General features: G+C 44.9%; 1 protein-coding gene across 3 annotated transcripts in view; it reads left to right on the top strand.

Annotated features, from left to right (window-relative positions):
• The window catches only part of SLC25A22 (solute carrier family 25 member 22), a 219944-nt gene that overhangs the window by 121506 nt on the left and 75729 nt on the right, over positions 1-22709 (top strand). For all 3 annotated transcript variants that reach the window (XM_068260274.1, XM_068260276.1, XM_068260275.1), the window contains exon 4: positions 5875-5930. In XM_068260274.1, the coding sequence (XP_068116375.1) occupies positions 5875-5930 (56 nt within the window). The remainder of the gene's footprint in view (positions 1-5874; positions 5931-22709) is intronic.

The raw sequence follows: 22709 nt of genomic DNA, 5'->3' as shown, positions 1-22709 counted from the left end.
TGCTACATCTCGGATCAGGGCAATTGCTGGCGAGATGTCTCCTCCTGCCGCACCTATTACATGTCCTCGGGTAGTAGACCGTTAGCCGATCTCGGCCTATAAGGGCGGAACGGGGAACATGGGTGACGACCCCCTCCTTAACATGGAGTTTGATCGCCACCTCATACTCTCCCCACCAAATACCCAGGTCGTCGATGACCTGGTGCGGCGGGAACAGCACGTCAGCATAGTGCTGGACCCAGGCCATCAGGTCACGCACAGGAATGCTCTCATTGGAGACTACAATGTGAGCCCTCTTTTCCAGCGACTGTCTTGACAATGGAAGAACATTGAAACCATGCCACTTATTGCCCATGGAATATTTCAAGCGTTCCTCTAAGAAAGCTTCCATGCTGTGCTGGGAAAAAAAAACTCACATCATAGTACTGAGGTGGATCCCCTGGAGCCAGAATTGCGAATAAGTCGCAAGGCTTAATGCCCATAGCTAGGAGGTACCCTACGAACTTTTTTTTTTTTTTTTTTGGAATGGCAGAACTACCATCCCACTTAGCAGTAGGAGAACAGAGGCGCCAGCAGGATAAAAGTGGATCCACTTTTATCCTGCTGGCGCCTCTGTTCTCCTACTGCTATACCGTGTCCACCCCTGGTGGAGGGGTGATCTACCCCCTTTCGCATCTACAGAGAGCGACTTCTTATCCCTGAGTGAGGACAGGTCTAATCTCCTCACCTGCCTATACAGTGGTTGCCTGTGTGGTAACCCATGTTTGTGAGTATAATTTTCTCACGATAACCTTTACTTCATTTATGCTTAACACTACACTATATTGGGCTCTCGGTTTCTCTACACTTTATCCCACTTAAGCCTGACGACATTTCTCCTCCCAGGTACGAAAGCTTCTGATTCTGACTCCAGGGGAGCCAGGACTCTTCTCCCAGAAGCTACACCACGCGCCACTCTTAAATAGGAAAGGGCCTGGGCTGCAGAGGTGCCCCGAGCCGGAGCAGACACCGAGGCAAGAGCCCCTGGATTGGAGGCTGGTCCCAAAGGAGGAAAGTCAAAACTCACCCTGACCACACTCTACAATCCTGGCTCCTCAGACTCAGCAGCAACCGCACCAGCCACCCCCTCTACAGCCACATCAACAGCTGCAGGGGTTACAGGAGGAGGATTATGTTCTTCGGGGCATTTGGGCCCAACCCGAAAATAGTCTCTGACCATTCCTGTTTCCTCCCCAAAAGAGAATCTTTTGATCTCATTTTCTATTAAAATCTTTTTCCCTTCTGCCCTAAATTCTGCTTGGAAGCCGCAGTTTGGATCACCTTTACCCACCAAATGAATACCACTATAATTTCCTTCAGGCTCAACTATTTGAATCATAGCTTCACCTGAATGCCCGTCAATAATGATAAGATGGTCTTTTTCTAGTCTGTAAGTCAAATTCATTGTACGAAACTCCGATACAATATTCTCAGGAACCACTGGAGAGGGCTCCAAATGTCTATTTTTCTTTTTCTATTTTCCATCTGTTCCTGACTCATCGTCAGAAAAAAGATTTCTACCAAACATCATGTCCAATGTACTACTTCTGACACTCCCACTCTGTTTAACCCTCCTCGAAATTTGCTCATCTTCATTGACCATAAGAATTTCTCTATCTTCCCCTTGAACAAAGGAAGGAGATCCAGAAATCTTTTTGTCAATATCTCCGTCAGGAGAAAGAGATACTTTTTTTTCCCTGCAGCATCTCACTCAGTGAGACATTACTGTTCGCCTCTGCACCCACTGGAATGCAGGGAGGAACTACATCCGCATCTTCCACACCTCCCTTATGCAGATCCAACTCCCCACCAGCATCCACTCCAGACTGACATCCAGATGGAGCACCAGAGACATGCAAATTTAAATCAGCATCAGAACAGGACTTTACCTCCTCCCCCTTCCCCCTGCCCATATCCAAATCAGCATGTTCAACATTATCTTCAGCAAGACAATTCTCTCCCTCCCCATGTCCATTTCCTCCTCAGAGCTACTGACATAGTCTTTGCCAGCACCCTTACTACCCCGCACCAAAGTACCAGCAGCTTTTATTAGTTTATTCCTGCCCTTATGGGCAGCCTTTTTTTCCTGTTTAACAGCTACCCTTAAGGCTTTAGGCAATAATTTCATCTTACCCTCCGCCGGCATTTCTAGATCACTGTCCTTTACGACACTTTTGGAGGCTTTGCTCGCTGCAGGGCCCACTCCCTGGACCCCACAACAGTCCATACGTTCCTCCACCCCTTCTCCGGCAGGCATCAAGTTAATTTCATCAATACTGTTCTTTGCAGGAATTTCCTCACCAATAGGACTTGATTCGCGGTCTTGGAGCAGGCTTCCAGGCTCCTACCCCTGGCATTAGCAGGTCCTGGTACATTGTCTTCTGCATTGGCTTCACCGTAGGAAATCTCTTGCGCCTTCACTCGCAATGTGACCGGCCGCGATGACGTTGCTTCCGGCCGGCTGACCGGAAGTGCGTTCGGCGTATCTTCTCCGGCGTTCAAAGCCTCTGCGCCATCTTGGGATTCATCAACAGATGCAGGTAAGCTCTCGCAAAGCTTCTGGGCCCATTCTTCATCCCCCAAACTCACCCCAGATGCTCCAGGGGACCCAGGCAGAGCCACCCCAGCAGAAGCTTGGGCACTAGGGGGACTATCCGTGCCGCACACCAGGGAGGCCATTACAGCCCCAGCAATCCCACCTTCATTAGGCTTGGAGGTGGACACGGCCATTACGGCCTCAGTGTTAGCAGCACCTACCCCATCACCCACCACCACCCCGGAGGCCTCAGCAGCAAACTAACCGCCCAGACCTCCAGCGGCTGGGATAACAGAGCAAGCACTACCCACACCCTCCCAGGCACTGACCACAGACATAGGGACGACACTACCCTCACCTTCCAGGTCCCGGATAGCCGCCATTAGGTTACTTCTGCCTTGCATCCCTCTTGTGCCCCATTTGCTCCACAAAGGGCCCACCTATTTCTTCCAGACGTCTTAGCTTAGCTTTTTGTGCCTTGATTTCATCTCTCAAGCCTACTAGGTCTTCATTAGTATGTAAGTATTCAGGTCTCCAGCTTAGCCCATAACGATATCTTATGGTCCTAAAGCATATCTTGAGCTCTCTTAATGTCTCCGAACAGGTCTTTACCTCTCTGAGCCAGGGAGCTTTCTGGAAGAGGATCCTCATCCCACAGGTAATCAGCAGTGTTGGGGGGGTATGAGCTGGCTGCTCCATAGCTGGAGCAGCCAGCTAGAGCAGGTAAGGTTCCTGCTAGGCCTAGGCCTGAAAGCAGGGGCCTCAAGTCTGAGAAGAAGCCCAAGAAGATGCACTGGAGACCGGTGTGGGACAAGCTCAAGGAAAATCCCTCCTAGAAGTCCAGGAGCTCTGCACCACACGGCCTCACACCCAGAGCTTAGTTAGGCTCTTGTTAGGCTTGTTAGCTTGCTCCTTGCTGATACTTATTGCTAAAAAGCACCCCTCAACAGCTCTTTTGAGAGCTAATGTTGTTCTTGTGATCTTATTTATTTATTTTTTGTGTGTGTGTCCCACAGACACTTGTTGCATATACAGCTCTGTCAGTCAGTCGCAGCTGGCCCTTGGCCCCTTGGTAATTCCTACTGTGCCACTGCCAGGCCCAGCACATTCAGTATTGTATATTGTATTGTATATTGTATTATTCTGATTGTTTTCCTCCACTTTGATTAAAGTCTCATCCCTTTATACTACAGTCATCTGATACTCGATATTGACCTCGGCTAGCCTAACAACCCTGTCTCTGTCTCATCCTTACTGTACCTCAGACATCTGACCTATATGTATGACTTCGGCCTGTTCAACGACTTAGCACCTGTCTCAGCCTACTGTACTTTAGCCATCTGTTTACCAGTGTATGATTCTAGCCTGTATTTGACCTTGCTCGGTCTTAGTCCCTTGGTGCCGCATATCTCTGACTTCACGTGTATGACCTCAGCTGACGATCTGACCTAGATATCGTATATTCTGTGTACACCTTATACCAGCGTCACATTTATTAATTACATTATTTTCACTACAGTTCCTCTTTAATGTTTTTTCATATTCACTCATCGTTATGATTTCACAGATTAATAGGTAACAAACAACAAAGAAGGCTAACTTTTGTAAATCAGTATGTCTACAAACTATCCATTAAGGGTGCGTAATTTCAGGCATTTATTGCTTCTGTATCATATGTGCACAATCATGTCATGATGTGAAAGCTATGCCTGTGTTTAGCGGTCAGATACTATTGATCTTGCAGGATATTAGGAAAAATGAACAGGGAGAAGCAGCCTCTTTACCTCTCCCAGACTTTAACCTCTGTTATGTCCTTGAGGTTGTGAGGAAGTCATATGATGCTGAAACCACACAGAGCACATCTGATGCTGAGTTTGCACTAAAACACGATAACAAAGCAGGCTATTAGGCCACATAGTTTAGCAGATTGCATTTACTCTGATTTACTGGCAGTAAAACTGTGTCAAAAATCATATCCTGTTGATGTACGGCCATCTCGGGCAAAATCATATAACAGATACAGCCAATCTGCATTTTAATGAATTAAATTGCATTTTCAGCTTCAGTTTCTAGATAACTACAATCATGTTAAGCTGTTATAAATGTCAGATATAACATCCATGCAACCACAGCAACATTTGATGACAGGACTTATCAGATTTCTCATCCATCTACTATAGTAACTGGATTGTTTTATTTTTGTATTTATTTATTTAATTATTTTATATAAAGCAGCAGTTTTCCTACGATTGAACTGCAGATACCTCAAGTAATTTAAAGGATACCACAACTGACATGTGGCATAATGAGATAGACATGGGTATGTACAGTGCTTAGCACACAAATAACTATGCTGTGTTCCTTTTTTTCTTTCTCTGCCTGAAAGAGGTAAATATCAGGTATGTAAGTGGCTGACTCAGTCCTGACTCAGACAGGAAGTGACTACAGTGTGACCTTCACTGATAAGAAATTCCAACTATAAAACACTTTCCTAGCAGAAAATGGCATCTGAGAGCAAGAAAGAGATAAAAAAGGGGGAATTTCTTATCAGTGAGGGTCACACTGTAGTCACTTCCTGTCTGAGTCAGGACTGAGTCAGCCACTTACATACCTGATATTTACCTATTTCAGGCAGAGAAAGAAAAAAAGGAACGCAGCATAGTTATTTGTGTGCTAGGCACTGTACATACCCATGTCTATCTCATTATGCCACATGTCAGTTGTGGTATCCTTTAATAAGAGTGTCATCTTTGGAGAAATAATTGCAGACATTTTTCTGTATTTAAAACTCACTATACTTGTACGTGACAAAATCTGACAGTTTAATCAGTTGCCTTATACAAACAAATTAGTCGAAAAATCAAATTTATATTTTCTCTCAATGAAGTGACTTTTTTTTACAGTTTTCTTCCACAAAAACAATTGGAACTGATATCTTTTTAATAGAGTATGATTGGTTCTTTGCTTCGAGCATTAAGTTGACTGTTCTGTCCTTCGAGTAGAGGACAGAACTAATATAAAGGAAGTGGGTTTACTTATCACTTCTGTAGACAGTTGTAGCATGTTTGCACAATGATGCTTTTAAACTGTTACCTATAACAATCAGTAAAGATTGTTTTGGGCAGCAGCTATTGAAAGTGTGTACTTAGCATTATGTGAAGTTTGGCAAATGTTCTTTGTTCCCAGTTGTCCTAGTTGAATATTGTTTCATTTGATTATAAACTGAAAAAACGTAATTTAAATACCATGACTAAATGATGTCCAGTAATTGTAAATTGTTGGCTTATATCTATCTGCAGGTCAGACTGCCTTATTAAAACTATACGCTCAGACGGTTACTTTGGCATGTACAGGGGTAAGTAATACGTTCTAAAAATGTAATTTTATATCCTTGTCCTATATGTGAAATATTTGGTGGGATGTCAGCAGTAAGACTGCAGTATATGGTGGGATGTCAGCAGTAAGACTCCAGTCACTGACCTTGTATCTCACTATACACATCTGGTGAAATTTCACTCATTTATAATTTTTTATTGTATAAGTACTATGCTGCTTGTCTCTCGGTTGTACTATTATACACATACATATAGGAAACATACACTGTATCAATAATTACCTCACCTTGTTCCGGGCAGCTGTCTTCTGTCTCTTGGGCAGCTCTTTAATTGGTAGAGATCCAGGTTTCAGTGTCTTCTTTTATCGGGCAGCCACTTCCTGTTTCACTTGCAGTTCTATACTCCGCACTAGAGGTCAGCAGCAGGTACAGCAAGGGAGACGGGCAGATGGCTGCCCAGATACAAGGAGACACTGAAGGGATCTCTAGCAAGTAAACAGCTGAATGGGAGATGAGAAGATGGCTAGCTGGAACCAGGAGAGGTAATTATATGTGCACAAACTCTCTTCTTCACATACACTGTGCTTTTTATATACATTCACTGTACATTACATACACACTCTCTGCTAAACATACATGCACTTTGCTGAACATACATACTCTGCTGAACATACATGTTGAACATACATACACTCTGCTGAACATACATAAACTACGCTTCACATACATACACGGGGAGGCTAAGGGGGGACATTAAGTGTTCGGCTTATATTCGGGGTCACTAATTATTAGGCTTCGGTGGGTTCAGCTTATACTCAAGACGGCTTATACTTGAGTATATACAGTCCGTTTATTTTGAAATGCTTAACCACTTGAGGACCACAGTCTTTTCGCCCCTTAACCACTTCCCGACCGCCTAACGCACAGGGGCGGCCGGGAAGTGGAGCCCTTACGGACCGGCTCACCCACAGAGGCGGCGGTCCTTGTAAGGGCATGGGCGGAGCGATCGCGTCATCCGTGACGCGATCCTCCGCCGGCGCCTGTCACCGCTCGCCTGCCTCAACATCCCGCCGGCGGAAGCGCTGGAGGGATGTTAACCCCGCGATCGCCGCATACAAAGTGTATAATACACTTTGTAATGTTTACAAAGTGTATTATACAGGCTGCCTCCTGCCCTGGTGGTCCCAGTGTCCTAGGGACCACCAGGGCAGGCTGCAGCCACCCGAGTCTGCACCCAAGCACACTGATTTCTCCCCCCCCCCCTGCCCCAGATCGCCCACAGCACCCCTCAGACCCCCCCCCCTGCCCACCCCCCAGACCCCTGTTTGCACCCAATCACCCCCCTAATCACCCATCAATCACTCCCTGTCACTATCTGTCAACGCTATTTTTTTTTTTTATCTCCCCCCCCGTCCCACTGCCCCCTCCTGATCACTCCCCACCCCTCAGATTCTCCCCAGACCCCCCCCCCCCCCCCAGACCCCCCCCCCCCTGTGTACTGTATGCATCTATCCCCCCTGATCACCTGTCAATCACCCATCAATCACCCCCTGTCACTGCCACCCATCAATCAGCCCCTAACCTGCCCCTTGCGGGCAATCTGATCACCCACCCACACCAAAAGATCGCCCGCAGGTCCGACATCAGATCACCACCCAAACGCAGTGTTTACATCTATTCTCTCCTCTAAACACCCACTAATTACCCATCAATCACCCCCTATCACCACCTGTCACTGTTACCCATCAGATCAGACCCTAATCTGCCCCTTGCGGGCACCCAATCACCCGCCTACACGCTCAGATTGCCCTCAGACCCCCCCTTATCAATTCGCCAGTGCAATATTTACATCTGTTCTTCCCTGTAATAACCCACTGATCACCTGTCAATCACCCATCAATCACCCCCTGTCACTGCCACCCATCAATCAGCCCCTAACCTGCCCCTTGCGGGCAATCTGATCACCCACCCACACCAATAGATCGCCCGCAGATCCGACATCAGATCACCACCCAAGCACAGTGTTTACATCTATTGTCTCCTCTAAACACCCACTAATTACCCACTAATTACCCATCAATCACCCCCTATCACCACCTGTCACTGTTACCCATCAGATCAGACCCTAATCTGCCCCTTGCGGGCACCCAATCACCCGCCTACACGCTCAGATTGCCCTCAGACCCCCCCTTATCAATTCGCCAGTGCATTAGTTACATCTGTTATTCCCTGTAATAACCCACTGATCACCTGTCAATCACCCATCAATCACCCCCTGTCACTGCCACCCATCAATCACCCCCTGGCACTGCCACCCATCAATCACCCCCTGTCACTGCCACTCATCAATCAGCCCCTAACCTGCCCCTTGCGGGCAATCTGATCACCCACCCACACCAATAGTTCGACCGCAGATCCGACGTCAGATCACCTCCCAAGGGCAGTGTTTATATCTGTTCTCTACCCTAAACACCCACTAATTACCCATCAATCACCCCCTGTCACTGCTACCTATCAGATTAGACCCCTATCTGCCCCTAGGGCACTCAATCACCCACCCACACCCTCAGAATGCCCTCAGGCCCCAGCCCTGATCACCTCGCCAGTGCATTGCTTGCATCTATTCCCCCCTCTAATCACACCTTGAGACACCCATCAATCACCTCCTGTCACCCCCTAGCACACCTACCCATCAGATCAGGCCCTAATTTGCCCCGTGTGGGCTCCTGATCACTTGGCCAAACCCTCAGATCCCCCTCAGACCCCCTTCCGATCACCTCCCCAGTGCATTGATTGCATCTATTTTCCCCTCTAACCACCCCCTGAGACACCCATCAATCACCTCCTGTCACCTCCCTAGCACTCCTATCCATCAGATCAGGCCCAATACAACCTGTCATCTAAAAGGCCACCCTGCATATGACCGGTTCCACAAAATTTGCCCCCTCATAGACCACCTGTCATCAAAATTTGCAGATGCTTATACCCCTGAACAGTCATTTTGAGACATTTGGTTTCCAGACTACTCACGGTTTTGGGCCCGTAAAATGCCAGGGCGGTATAGGAACCCCAGAAACTGACCCCATTTTAGAAAAAAGACACCCCAATGTATTCTGTTAGGTGTATGACGAGTTCATAGAAGATTTTATTTTTTGTCAAAAGTTAGCGGAAATTGATTTTTGTTTTTTTTTCACAAAGTGTCATTTTTCACTAACTTGTGACAAAAAATAAAATCTTCTATGAACTCGCCATACACCTAACGGAATACCTTGGGGTGTCTTTCTAAAATGGGGTCACTTGTGGGGTTCCTATACTGCCCTGGCATTTTAGGGGCCCTAAACCGTGAGGAGTAGTCTAGAAAACAAATGCCTCAAAATGACCTGTGATTAGGACGTTGGGCCCCTTAGCGCACCTAGGCTGCAAAAAAGTGTCACACATGTGGTATCGCCGTACTCAGGAGAAGTAGTATAATGTTTTTTGGGGTGTATTTTTACACATGCCCATGCTGGGTGGGAGAAATCTCTCTGTAAATGGACAATTGTGTGTAAAAAAAAATCAAACAATTGTCATTTACAGAGGTATTTCTCCCACCCAGCATGGGTATGTGTAAAAATACACCCCAAAACACATTATACTACATCTCCCGAGTACGGCGATACCACATGATTGGCACTTTTTTGCAGCCTAACTGCGCTAAGGGGCCCAAAGTCCAATGAGTACCTTTAGGATTTCACAGGTCATTTTTGTTTCAAGACTACTCCTCACGGTTTAGGGCCCCTAAAATGCCAGGACAGTATAGGAACCCCACAAATGACTCCATTTTAGAAATAAGACACCCCAAGGTATTCTGTTAGTAGTACGGTGAGTTCATAGAAGATTTTATTTTTTGTCACAAGTTAGCGGAAATTGATTTTTATCACAAAGTGTCATTTTCCGCTAACTTGTGACAAAAAATAAAATCTTCTATGAACTCACCGTACTACTAACGGAATACCTTGGGGTGTCTTCTTTCTAAAATGGGGTAATTTGTGGGGTTCCTATACTGTCCTGGCATTTTAGGGGCCCTAAACCGTGAGGAGTAGTCTTGAAACGAAATTTCTCAAAATGACCTGTGAAATCCTAAAGGTACTCATTGGACTTTGGGCCCCTTAGCGCAGTTAGGGTGCAAAAAAGTGCCACACACACTTAAAAAAATACACACCAAAACACATTATACTACTTCTCCTGAGTACGGCAATACCACATGTGTGGCACTTTTTTGCAACCTAACTGCGCTAAGGGGCCCAAAGTTCAATGAGCACCTTTAGGCTTTACATGGGTGCTTACAAATTAGCACCCCCCAAAATGTGAGGACAGTAAACACACCCCACAAATGACCCCATTTTGGAAAGTAGACACTTCAAGGTATTCAGAGAGGGGCATGGTGAGTCCGTGGCAGATTTCATTTTTTTTTTTGTCGCAAGTTAGAAGAAATGGAAACCTTTTTTTTTTTTTTTTTTTTAGTCACAAAGTGTCATTTTCCACTTACTTGTGACAAAAAATAATATCTTCTATGAACTCACTATGCCTCTCAGTGAATACTTTGGGATATCTTCTTTCCAAAATGGGGTCATTTGGGGGGTATTTATACTATCTTGGAATTCTATCCCCTCATGAAACATGACAGGGGGTCAGGAAAGTCATAGATGCTTGAAAATGGGAAAATTCACTTTTTGCACCATAGTTTGTAAACGCTATAACTTTTACCCAAACCAATAAATATACACTGAATGGGGTTTTTTTTATCCAAAACATGTTTGTCCACATTTTTCGCGCTGCATGTATACAGAAATTTTACTTTATTTGAAAAATGTCAGCACAGAAAGTTAAAAAAAAAACATTTTTTTGCCAAAATTCATGTCTTTTTTGATGAATATAATAAAAAGTAAAAATCGCAGGAGCAATCAAATAGCACCAAAAGAAAGCTGTATTAGTGACAAGAAAAGGAGGTAAAATTCATTTAGGTGGTAGGTTGTATGAGCGAGCAATAAACCGTGAAAGCTGCAGTGGTCTGAATGGAAAAAAAGTGGCCGGTCCTTAAGGGGTAGAAAGCCCTAGGTCCTCAAGTGGTTAAAGAGACTCTGTAACAAATTTTTCAGCCTTAGTTCTTCTATCCTATAAGTTCCTATGCCTGTTCTAATCTGCTCTGGCTTACTGCAGTCTTTCCTAACTGCACTGTCTCTGTAATAAATCAATGTATCTTTCCTCTGTCCTGTTTGTCGGGCTAAAGCTTGATTGTGTGGAATGTGCAGGGCTGCTTGTGATTGGTAGAAGCGATACACACCCTCTGCAGGCCCCCTGCATACTCTGAATGACTCATACACTATGCTTAGCTGAGCCTATTAGAAGCTGGTTAGTTTGTTTGTAAACACTGCCTAATACTGTTAATTACAAGCCAGGATTGCAGCAGAGAGTGGCAGAAACAGCACAGAGGGGCACAGGAGAAAATAATGAATAGAATGGTATGCTTTTTATTGTAAGAATATTAGAGTACAGATTCTCTTTAAGGACCAGAGCCTTTTTCTCCATTCAGACCACTGCAGCTTTCACGGTTTATTGCTCGCTCATACAACCTACCACCTAAATGAATTTTACCTCCTTTTCTTGTCACTAATACAGCTTTCTTTTGGTGCTATTTGATTGCTGCTGCGAGTTTTACTTTTTATTATATTCATCAAAAAAAACATGAATTTTGTCAAAAAAAGACTTTTTTAACTTTCTGTGCTGACATTTTTCAAATAAAGTAAAATTTCCTATACATTTGAGCGCGAAAGTTATTCTGCTACATGTCTTTGATTTAAAAAAAAACATTCAGTGTATATTTATTGGATTGAGTAAAAGTTATAGCGTTTACAAACTATGGTGCCAAAAGTGAATTTTCCCATTTTCAAGCATCTCTGACTTTTCTGCGCACCTGTCAGGTTTCATGAGGGGCTAAAATTCCAGGATAGTACAAATACCCCCCAAATGACCCCATTTTGGAAAGAAGACATCCCAAAGTATTCAGTGAGAGGCATGGTGAGTTCATAGAAGATTTTATTTTTTGTCACAAGTTAGCGGAAAATGACACTTTGTGACAAAAAAAAAAAAGTTTCCATTTCTTCTAACTTGCGACAAAAAAAAAAAATGAAATCACGGACTCACTATGCTCCTCTCTGAATACCTTGAAGTGTCTACTTTCCAAAATGGGGTCATTTGTGGGGTGTGTTTACTGTCCTCGCATTTTGGGGGGTGCTAATTTGTAAGCACCCCTGTAAAGCCTAAAGGTGCTCATTGGACTTTGGGCCCCTTAGCGCAGTTAGGGTGCAAAAAAGTGCCACACATGTGGTATCGCCGTACTCAGGAGAAGTAGTATAATGTGTTTTGGGGTGTATTTTTACACATACCCATGCTGGGTGGGAGAAATATCTCTGTGAATGACAATTTTTTAATTTTTTTTTTACACACAATTGTCCATTTACAGAGATCTTTCTCCCACTCAGCATGGGTATGTGTAAAAATACACCCCAAAACACATTATACTACTTCTCCTGAGTACGGCGATACCACATGTGTGGCACTTTTTTGCACCCTAACTGCGCTAAGGGGCCCAAAGTCCAATGAGTACCTTTAGGATTTCACAGGTCATTTTGAGAAATTTGGTTTCAAGACTACTCCTCACGGTTTAGGGCCCCTAAAATGCCAGGACAGTATAGGAACCCCACAAATTACCCCATTTTAGAAATAAGACACCCCAAGGTATTCCGTTAGGAGTATGGTGAGTTCATAGAAGATTTTTTTTTGTCACAAGTTAGCGGAAATTGATTTTAATTGTTTTTTTCACAAAGTGTCATCTTCCGCTAACTTGTGACAAAAAATAAAATCTTCTATGAACTCACCGTACTCCTAACGGAATACCTTGGGGTGTCTTCTTTCTAAAATGGGGTCATTTGTGGGGTTCCTATACTGCCCTGGCATTTTAGGGGCCCTAAACCGTGAGGAGTAGTCTTGAAACCAAATGTCGCAAAATGACCTGTGAAATCCTAAAGGTACTCATTGGACTTTGGGCCCCTTAGCGCAGTTAGGGTGCAAAAAAGTGCCACACATGTGGTATCGCCGTACTCAGAAGAAGTAGTATAATGTGTTTTGGGGTGTATTTTTACACATACAGATGCTGGGTGGGAGAAATATCTCTGTAAATGACAATTATTTGTTTTTTTTTTACACACAATTGTCCATTTACAGAGAGATTTCTCCCACCCAGCATGGGTATGTATAAAAATACACCCCAAAACACATTATACTACTTCTTCTGAGTACGGCGATACCACATGTGTGACACTTGTTTGCAGCCTAGGTGCGCTAAGGGGCCCAACGTCCTATTCACAGGTCATTTTGAGGCATTTGTTTTCTAGACTACTCCTCACGATTTAGGGCCCCTAAAATGCCAGGGCAGTATAGGAACCCCACAAGTGACCCCATTTTAGAAAGAAGACACCCCAAGGTATTCTGTTAAGAGTATGGTGAGTTCATAGAAGATTTTTTTTTTGGCACAAGTTGGCGGAAAATGAAAAAAAAATACATATCAATTTCCGCTAACTTGTGACAAAAAAATAAAATCTTCTATGAACTCATCATACACCTAACAGAATACCTTGGGGTGTCTTCTTTCTAAAATGGGGTCACTTGTGGGGTTCCTATACTGCCCTGGCATTTTACAGGCCCAAAACTGTGAGTAGTCTGAAAACCAAATTTCTCAAAATGACTGTTCAGGGGTATAAGCATCTGCAAATTTTGATGACAGGTGGTCTATGAGGGGGCAAATTTTGTGGAACCGGTCATAAGCAGGGTGGCCTCTTAGATGACAGGATGTATTGGACCTGATCTGATGGATAGGAGTGCTAGGGGGGTGACAGGAGGTGATTGATGGGTGTCTCAGGGGGCGGTTAGAGGGGAAAATAGATGCAATCAATGCACTGGGGAGGTGATCGGAAGGGGGTCTGAGGAGGATCTGAGGGTTTGGCCGAGTGATCAGGAGCCCACACGGGGCAAATTAGGGCCTGATCTGATGGGTAGGTGTGCTAGGGGGTGACAGGAGGTGATTGATGGGTGTCTCAAGGTGTGATTAGAGGGGGGAAATAGATGCAAGCAATGCACTGGCGAGGTGATCAGGGCTAGGGTCTGAGGGCGTTCTGAGGTGTGGGCGGGTGATTGGGTGCCCTAGGGGCAGATTAGGGTCTAATCTGATGGGTAACAGTGACAGGTGGTGATAGGGGGTGATTGATGGGTAATTAGTGGGTGTTTAGAGGAGAGAAGAGATGTAAACACTGCACTTGGGTGGTGATCTGATGTCGGACCTGCGGGCGATCTATTGGTGTGGGTGGGTGATCAGATTGCCCGCAAGGGGCAGGTTAGGGGCTGATTGATGGGTGGCAGTGACAGGGGGTGATTGATGGGTGGCAGTGACAGGGGGTGATTGATGGGTGATTGACAGGTGATCAGTGGGTTATTACAGGGAATAACAGATGTAAATATTGCACTGGCGAATTGATAAGGGGGGGTCTGAGGGCAATGTGAGCGTGTGGGCGAGTGATTGGGTGCCCGCAAGGGGCAGATTAGGGTCTAATCTGATGGGTAACAGTGACAGGTGGTGATAGGGGGTGATTGATGGGTAATTAGTGGGTGTTTAGAGGAGAGAAGAGATGTAAACACTGCACTTGGGAGGTGATCTGATGTCGGATCTGCGGGCGATCTATTGGTGTGGGTGGGTGATCAGATTGCCCGCAAGGGGCAGGTTAGGGGCTGATTGATGGGTGGCAGTGACAGGGGGTGATTGACGGGTGATTGATAGGTGATCAGGGTGGATAGATGCATACAGTACACGGGGGGGGGGGTCTGGGGAGAATCTGAGGGGTGGGGCAGTGATCAGGAGGGAGTAGGGGGCAGATTAGGGACTAAAAAAAAAATAGCGTTGACAGATAGTGACAGGGAGTGATTGATGGGTGATTAGGGGGGTGACTGGGTGCAAACAGTGGTCTGGGGGGTGGGCAGGGGGGGTCTGAGGGGTGCTGTGGGCGATCAGGGGGCAGGGGGGGGGAAATCAGTGTGCTTGGGTGTAGACTAGGGTGGCTGCAGCCTGCCCTGGTGGTCCCTCGGACACTAAGACCACCAGGGCAGGAGGCAGCCAGTATAATAGGCTTTGTATACATTACAAAGCCTATTATACATTGTTTCAGCGGCGACCCGGGTGCTAGTAACCCGCCGGCGCTTCCGAACGGCCGGCGGGTTACAACGAACGGTGGGCGGAGCCAGTCCACGGCGGCTGATCGCATCACGAATGACACGATCGCCGCATAGCCACTCCCGCAGCCGACCCCGCCGATGGGCGTATTGCGGTCGTTTGGGCCCGGACTTTGCCGCCGCCCATCGGCGGGGGGCGGTCCTTAAGAGGTAAAAGTAAACACACCCCACAAATGACCCCATTTTGGAAAGTAGACACTTCAAGGTATTCAGAGAGGGGCATGGTGAGTCCGTGGCAGATTTCATTTTTTTTTTTGTCGCAAGTTAGAAGAAATGGAAACCTTTTTTTTTTTTTTTTTTTTAGTCACAAAGTGTCATTTTCCACTTACTTGTGACAAAAAATAATATCTTCTATGAACTCACTATGCCTCTCAGTGAATACTTTGGGATATCTTCTTTCCAAAATGGGGTCATTTGGGGGGTATTTATACTATCTTGGAATTCTATCCCCTCATGAAACATGACAGGGGGTCAGGAAAGTCATAGATGCTTGAAAATGGGAAAATTCACTTTTTGCACCATAGTTTGTAAACGCTATAACTTTTACCCAAACCAATAAATATACACTGAATGGGGTTTTTTTTATCCAAAACATGTTTGTCCACATTTTTCGCGCTGCATGTATACAGAAATTTTACTTTATTTGAAAAATGTCAGCACAGAAAGTTAAAAAAAAAACATTTTTTTGCCAAAATTCATGTCTTTTTTGATGAATATAATAAAAAGTAAAAATCGCAGGAGCAATCAAATAGCACCAAAAGAAAGCTGTATTAGTGACAAGAAAAGGAGGTAAAATTCATTTAGGTGGTAGGTTGTATGAGCGAGCAATAAACCGTGAAAGCTGCAGTGGTCTGAATGGAAAAAAAGTGGCCGGTCCTTAAGGGGTAGAAAGCCCTAGGTCCTCAAGTGGTTAAAGAGACTCTGTAACAAATTTTTCAGCCTTAGTTCTTCTATCCTATAAGTTCCTATGCCTGTTCTAATCTGCTCTGGCTTACTGCAGTCTTTCCTAACTGCACTGTCTCTGTAATAAATCAATGTATCTTTCCTCTGTCCTGTTTGTCGGGTTAAAGCTTGATTGTGTGGAATGTGCAGGGCTGCTTGTGATTGGTAGAAGCGATACACACCCTCTGCAGGCCCCCTGCATACTCTGAATGACTCATACACTATGCTTAGCTGAGCCTATTAGAAGCTGGTTAGTTTGTTTGTAAACACTGCCTAATACTGTTAATTACAAGCCAGGATTGCAGCAGAGAGTGGCAGAAACAGCACAGAGGGGCACAGGAGAAAATAATGAATAGAATGGTATGCTTTTTATTGTAAGAATATTAGAGTACAGATTCTCTTTAAGGACCAGAGCCTTTTTCTCCATTCAGACCACTGCAGCTTTCACGGTTTATTGCTCGCTCATACAACCTACCACCTAAATGAATTTTACCTCCTTTTCTTGTCACTAATACAGCTTTCTTTTGGTGCTATTTGATTGCTGCTGCGAGTTTTACTTTTTATTATATTCATCAAAAAAAACATGAATTTTGTCAAAAAAAGACTTTTTTAACTTTCTGTGCTGACATTTTTCAAATAAAGTAAAATTTCCTATACATTTGAGCGCGAAAGTTATTCTGCTACATGTCTTTGATTTAAAAAAAAACATTCAGTGTATATTTATTGGATTGAGTAAAAGTTATAGCGTTTACAAACTATGGTGCCAAAAGTGAATTTTCCCATTTTCAAGCATCTCTGACTTTTCTGCGCACCTGTCAGGTTTCATGAGGGGCTAAAATTCCAGGATAGTACAAATACCCCCCAAATGACCCCATTTTGGAAAGAAGACATCCCAAAGTATTCAGTGAGAGGCATGGTGAGTTCATAGAAGATTTTATTTTTTGTCACAAGTTAGCGGAAAATGACACTTTGTGACAAAAAAAAAAAAGTTTCCATTTCTTCTAACTTGCGACAAAAAAAAAAAATGAAATCACGGACTCACTATGCTCCTCTCTGAATACCTTGAAGTGTCTACTTTCCAAAATGGGGTCATTTGTGGGGTGTGTTTACTGTCCTCGCATTTTGGGGGGTGCTAATTTGTAAGCACCCCTGTAAAGCCTAAAGGTGCTCATTGGACTTTGGGCCCCTTAGCGCAGTTAGGTTGCAAAAAAGTGCCACACATGTGGTATTGCCGTACTCAGGAGAAGTAGTATAATGTGTTTTGGGGTGTATTTTTACACATACCCATGCTGGGTGGGAGAAATATCTCTGTGAATGACAATTTTTTAATTTTTTTTTTACACACAATTGTCCATTTACAGAGATCTTTCTCCCACTCAGCATGGGTATGTGTAAAAATACACCCCAAAACACATTATACTACTTCTCCTGAGTACGGCGATACCACATGTGTGGCACTTTTTTGCACCCTAACTGCGCTAAGGGGCCCAAAGTCCAATGAGTACCTTTAGGATTTCACAGGTCATTTTGAGAAATTTGGTTTCAAGACTACTCCTCACGGTTTAGGGCCCCTAAAATGCCAGGACAGTATAGGAACCCCACAAATTACCCCATTTTAGAAATAAGACACCCCAAGGTATTCCGTTAGGAGTATGGTGAGTTCATAGAAGATTTTTTTTTGTCACAAGTTAGCGGAAATTGATTTTAATTGTTTTTTTCACAAAGTGTCATCTTCCGCTAACTTGTGACAAAAAATAAAATCTTCTATGAACTCACCGTACTCCTAACGGAATACCTTGGGGTGTCTTCTTTCTAAAATGGGGTCATTTGTGGGGTTCCTATACTGCCCTGGCATTTTAGGGGCCCTAAACCGTGAGGAGTAGTCTTGAAACCAAATGTCGCAAAATGACCTGTGAAATCCTAAAGGTACTCATTGGACTTTGGGCCCCTTAGCGCAGTTAGGGTGCAAAAAAGTGCCACACATGTGGTATCGCCGTACTCAGAAGAAGTAGTATAATGTGTTTTGGGGTGTATTTTTACACATACAGATGCTGGGTGGGAGAAATATCTCTGTAAATGACAATTATTTGTTTTTTTTTTACACACAATTGTCCATTTACAGAGAGATTTCTCCCACCCAGCATGGGTATGTATAAAAATACACCCCAAAACACATTATACTACTTCTTCTGAGTACGGCGATACCACATGTGTGACACTTGTTTGCAGCCTAGGTGCGCTAAGGGGCCCAACGTCCTATTCACAGGTCATTTTGAGGCATTTGTTTTCTAGACTACTCCTCACGATTTAGGGCCCCTAAAATGCCAGGGCAGTATAGGAACCCCACAAGTGACCCCATTTTAGAAAGAAGACACCCCAAGGTATTCTGTTAAGAGTATGGTGAGTTCATAGAAGATTTTTTTTTTGGCACAAGTTGGCGGAAAATGAAAAAAAAATACATATCAATTTCCGCTAACTTGTGACAAAAAAATAAAATCTTCTATGAACTCATCATACACCTAACAGAATACCTTGGGGTGTCTTCTTTCTAAAATGGGGTCACTTGTGGGGTTCCTATACTGCCCTGGCATTTTACAGGCCCAAAACTGTGAGTAGTCTGAAAACCAAATTTCTCAAAATGACTGTTCAGGGGTATAAGCATCTGCAAATTTTGATGACAGGTGGTCTATGAGGGGGCAAATTTTGTGGAACCGGTCATAAGCAGGGTGGCCTCTTAGATGACAGGATGTATTGGACCTGATCTGATGGATAGGAGTGCTAGGGGGGTGACAGGAGGTGATTGATGGGTGTCTCAGGGGGCGGTTAGAGGGGAAAATAGATGCAATCAATGCACTGGGGAGGTGATCGGAAGGGGGTCTGAGGAGGATCTGAGGGTTTGGCCGAGTGATCAGGAGCCCACACGGGGCAAATTAGGGCCTGATCTGATGGGTAGGTGTGCTAGGGGGTGACAGGAGGTGATTGATGGGTGTCTCAAGGTGTGATTAGAGGGGGGAAATAGATGCAAGCAATGCACTGGCGAGGTGATCAGGGCTAGGGTTTGAGGGCGTTCTGAGGTGTGGGCGGGTGATTGGGTGCCCTAGGGGCAGATTAGGGTCTAATCTGATGGGTAACAGTGACAGGTGGTGATAGGGGGTGATTGATGGGTAATTAGTGGGTGTTTAGAGGAGAGAAGAGATGTAAACACTGCACTTGGGTGGTGATCTGATGTCGGACCTGCGGGCGATCTATTGGTGTGGGTGGGTGATCAGATTGCCCGCAAGGGGCAGGTTAGGGGCTGATTGATGGGTGGCAGTGACAGGGGGTGATTGATGGGTGGCAGTGACAGGGGGTGATTGATGGGTGATTGACAGGTGATCAGTGGGTTATTACAGGGAATAACAGATGTAAATATTGCACTGGCGAATTGATAAGGGGGGGTCTGAGGGCAATGTGAGCGTGTGGGCGAGTGATTGGGTGCCCGCAAGGGGCAGATTAGGGTCTAATCTGATGGGTAACAGTGACAGGTGGTGATAGGGGGTGATTGATGGGTAATTAGTGGGTGTTTAGAGGAGAGAAGAGATGTAAACACTGCACTTGGGAGGTGATCTGATGTCGGATCTGCGGGCGATCTATTGGTGTGGGTGGGTGATCAGATTGCCCGCAAGGGGCAGGTTAGGGGCTGATTGATGGGTGGCAGTGACAGGGGGTGATTGACGGGTGATTGATAGGTGATCAGGGTGGATAGATGCATACAGTACACGGGGGGGGGGGTCTGGGGAGAATCTGAGGGGTGGGGCAGTGATCAGGAGGGAGTAGGGGGCAGATTAGGGACTAAAAAAAAAATAGCGTTGACAGATAGTGACAGGGAGTGATTGATGGGTGATTAGGGGGGTGACTGGGTGCAAACAGTGGTCTGGGGGGTGGGCAGGGGGGGTCTGAGGGGTGCTGTGGGCGATCAGGGGGCAGGGGGGGGGAAATCAGTGTGCTTGGGTGTAGACTAGGGTGGCTGCAGCCTGCCCTGGTGGTCCCTCGGACACTAAGACCACCAGGGCAGGAGGCAGCCAGTATAATAGGCTTTGTATACATTACAAAGCCTATTATACATTGTTTCAGCGGCGACCCGGGTGCTAGTAACCCGCCGGCGCTTCCGAACGGCCGGCGGGTTACAACGAACGGTGGGCGGAGCCAGTCCACGGCGGCTGATCGCATCACGAATGACACGATCGCCGCATAGCCACTCCCGCAGCCGACCCCGCCGATGGGCGTATTGCGGTCGTTTGGGCCCGGACTTTGCCGCCGCCCATCGGCGGGGGGCGGTCCTTAAGAGGTTAAAGAGGAACAGTCACGAAAATCTTAAAATTTAAAACACATACAAATAGAAAGTACATGTCTCCTAGAGTAAAATGAGCCATAAATGACTTTTCTCCTATGTTGCTGACACTTACAGTAGATAGTAGAAATCTGACATTACCGACAGATTGTGGACTAGCCCATCCTCTCATGGGGGGTTCTCAGGGTTTTCTTTATTTTTAAAAGCACTTAGTGAATGGCAGTTGCTCCGTCCAACTGCCAAATCAGTGTGCAGCGAGCAGGGAGTCTGGCCAGCATCTTTGTATAAATCTTTTTCAGGGAATGTCTTTATAAAGAATAAAGGCCATGGTGATGACCTCCTATGGAGAGATGGACTAGCCCAAAACCTGTCGGTAATGTCAGATTTCTACTGCTTACTGTAAGTGAGAGCAACATAGGAGAAAAGTAATTTATGGCTCATTTTACTCTGGAAGAAATCTACTTATCTGTATGTGTTTTAAATTTTATGATTTTTGCGATTGTTCCTCTTTACAATAATTATGTATAAATGATTTAGTCAGTGTTTGCCCATTGTAAAATCTTTGAAATCCCCGATTTAAATTCTGACATTTATTACATGGTGACATTTTTACTGTGGGCAGTTGATGTAGCTGCTGCATGCTTTTTTGGCACTTGGAAACAGCTGTAAACAGCTATTTCCCACAATGCAGCAAGGTTCGGAGACCTGAAACTGCCAAGAGTAAGTACTCAGAATTTCTTTGTGGGAGGGGTTTCACCACAATATCAGCCATACAGCGCCCCCTGATGGTCTGTTTGTGGTCTGTTTGTGAAAAGGAATAGATTTCTCATGTAAAAGGGGGTTTTAGCTACTGATTGGGATAAAGTTCAATTCTTGGTCGGAGTTTTTCTTTAAAGGAATCATCAGGCGGTTAAAAGAAAAGCAGATCTAGTTACCTGGGGCTTCCTCCAGCCCCTGGCAGCTTATGTGTCCCTTGCCGCAGCTCTGCTCCCAGACGGTCTCCCGATGTCCCCCTACCTGGTGAGTACTGCTGCTTCTGCACCTGCGTAAGTGCATGACCGCTCGCGATCACGTAGCCGAGAGCCTTCTGTGCAGGCGCAGTACTGCATCTGCAACAGAAGGGACCCCAAGAGACCAGCTCGGAGCAGAGCTGCGCCGAGGGACACATAAGCTGCCAGGGGCTGGAGGAAGCCCCAGGTAGGGAGATCTGCTTTTTTTTTAAAATCACCTGATGATTCCTTCAAGGCCTGGGCCACACAGGCATTATATCCATATGTTCATGGTGTAGTTCTCAAGCAAATCACTGCTTTACTAATGAGTGACTCTACTGACATGGGTGATATTATCTAGTGTTAATCTGCAAGAGACCGCTGGCTGCATTTAAAAAAAACAAATACAGTTTATATAATAGTAACATGAGAATTAATGAAAATGTAAATGCACATTAACACACAATGGCAATGGAGCATATTTTAGTCTTAATATTGTAAAAGTACTTTAATAAGGATGAGAGTGCAAACATTTTGCCTTGGGCATCACACGATTGCGTAAATGTGGCCCAGCTACTAGGCTGCTGCCTCATCCCATTAAATCTCACTTATATACAGTAAATTACACAGCTCCTACAGTTAATTAGATTCAGCTATGCAGTGTCTCACCTGCTTTGCAGACACAGAACCTTTATAATTCATAAGTGTCAGGGTTTAATTAATGAGCTGGCAGCCCTATCAGTTACATCTGCATTTTCTGCAAGTGGCAATTGTTTCTGATCAATTGCTAAATCAATTCATATTAATTTATATTATTCAGGCATTTTTCCTTCTGTTCTCTGCAGAAACACTGAACCATCCTCATTGGTCTTTGTCATGGAAGGAGCTTACAGTCTAAAGTGCCTTTTATACTCATAAGTGTTACAACTAACCGGAGGTGGCATAGCAAAGTTTTTGTTTGGCACCTGGCCTTAGCACAGTATTTTGTCAACTCCTCTCACAGAAGGTGATAATACATGACAAGGGTACAGAAATGGTTAGGGACACTTTGGGACAGGCCCTTCAACTAAATGGCAGCCACTGTAACTGTTGTCGCTCCTCCAGTTTCATGTAATTGCTATAAAGTCAGTTTGAGTTAAACCGTACCTGAAGTGACATGTGACATGATGAGATAACATGGTGACATATATACTAGTCCTACTAAGAAAGTATTTGAAGTCC

This window comes from Hyperolius riggenbachi, chromosome 11 (assembly GCF_040937935.1).
Source record: "Hyperolius riggenbachi isolate aHypRig1 chromosome 11, aHypRig1.pri, whole genome shotgun sequence".
Taxonomy (NCBI): domain Eukaryota; kingdom Metazoa; phylum Chordata; class Amphibia; order Anura; family Hyperoliidae; genus Hyperolius; species Hyperolius riggenbachi.
This window is presented reverse-complemented; position numbering and strand designations above follow the sequence as displayed.